The sequence below is a fragment of the Palaemon carinicauda genome, chromosome 4 (assembly GCF_036898095.1).
Source record: "Palaemon carinicauda isolate YSFRI2023 chromosome 4, ASM3689809v2, whole genome shotgun sequence".
NCBI lineage: Eukaryota > Metazoa > Arthropoda > Malacostraca > Decapoda > Palaemonidae > Palaemon > Palaemon carinicauda.
In genome coordinates, this window is record NC_090728.1 from 155793011 (window position 1) to 155794676 (window position 1666).

General features: G+C 43.0%; 1 protein-coding gene across 1 annotated transcript in view; it reads left to right on the top strand.

The window, feature by feature from the left end:
* Positions 1-1443: 1443 nt before the first annotated feature.
* LOC137639715 (zinc finger BED domain-containing protein 5-like) overlaps positions 1444-1666 on the top strand; it is a 1035-nt gene continuing 812 nt past the window's right edge. The window contains exon 1 of the mRNA XM_068371962.1: positions 1444-1666. This exon is cut by the window's right edge and continues 812 nt beyond it. Coding sequence (XP_068228063.1) covers positions 1444-1666 — 223 coding nt within the window.

The window sequence follows — 1666 nt, forward strand, 5'->3', positions numbered from 1 at the left end:
AGTGGAAGTAACAAAATGCTTTTATACAATGATAACTGAGATAAGTAGAGCAGACTAGATTTATTGAAATCTATCGTTTTCTAAGTTTCACAAACGACCCTTCCTTTATTGTTCCTATATATTTTTCAAGATAAAGGGGCAATAGAAATAAGGATCCCTGAGTGACTTGGCTTGATAATACTACTAGAGAGAAATGATTTTACTTTTGTTACTGATTGTTCATAAGATTTTGATTGGAGCATTTATGAGGGTCCAGGACTATATTATATTGTATATGAAAATTAAGTCATATTTTTTGCAATACTGTAGCTACTATAAAACCTTAGTCCAATATTTAAGATGTAAATGAACGACGTTTTATTTCCTGTGGTAGAATTCGAACGCAAGCTCTAGAGCAGTGGTTCCCAACCGGTGGTACGCGTACCACTAGTGGTACGCGAGGGCCTTCCAGGTGGTACGCTAACACTTTCGGGGTCATGAACGATTTTTAGTTATATTTTACTTCACTAAGATGTGTACTGCCTAACACAAGATAATGTGACAACGATTTGCAACTGTTGCCACACGCCACCCACTAGTCCCATCGGCCCACCGTTAACTTAGGTCCTCCACTAACTCTCGTAGTTGCCTACGATCGCCAGGTACTTCAACTAAAACTCGGTCAACTCGTTTTTAACCGAATTTAAATGTGAAGAATTAAGTCACCAAGCGAATCTGGCAGTTTTTCGGAGGTTAGTGGAGAACCTAATTCACACAGTACACTTACCTAATGCGCTAGTATGTAGTGTTAGTTGCATTTTATCGACAGGAAATAACAACATTTGTGGCTGACGGCGAGAATCCAGTTGCTTGATAAGCAAGTGTATCATTCTCTTGATGACGGCGATGAGCGTCAGCCAGTGATGTCATGGTCACTGAAAGCTGATTGGTGGAGAGACGAGTCCGGGCGAGGAGAGCATTGCAAGACGGGGCAGTTAGGAAGGGCACTCAGCAGTACAAGTACGTTGCCTTTCCCTCCCTTCACATCACCCTCCCTTACTTCACACTTCGCTCCCTTCTTCCCTCCACACCTCCCTTACTTTACTATACCTTACTACTTATATACTTTACATATACTTTATTTATTTCTTGATTGATTAATCTTTTTTTTTTCTTTACTTATCTACAGGATTTGACATGCCGAAGAGAAAATATGACCCGGCATACATAAAGTATGGTTTCATTGCAATTGAACATGGAGGAGTAACTCTTCCGCAGTGTGTGGTCTGTATGAAGTCCCTTTCCAATGCGGCCATGAAACCCAGCCTGCTCAAACGTTATCTTGAGACTAATCACGCGGACAAGAAGGACCGAGATCAGAGCTACTTCCAGCGACTTGGCGAGAACGTGAAGCGGCAGCGCATGGACAAGACTGGCTAGATCTACCAGAAGGGAGCAGGAATTATGAAAGCATCCTATGAAGTCGCTCTCCTGGTGGCTAAAAACATGAAAGCGCATAACATTGCAGAGTCTCTCATCATGCCAGCGGCAAAGATCTTGGTCAGCCACGTGATTGGAGAGGAGGCGGTGGCGAAGTTGGAGAGTGTTTCCGTCACTAACAACACTGTACAATGCCGTATCGAGGAGATGTCGGTCGACATTGCCGACCAAGTGGTTGAGGGAGTGA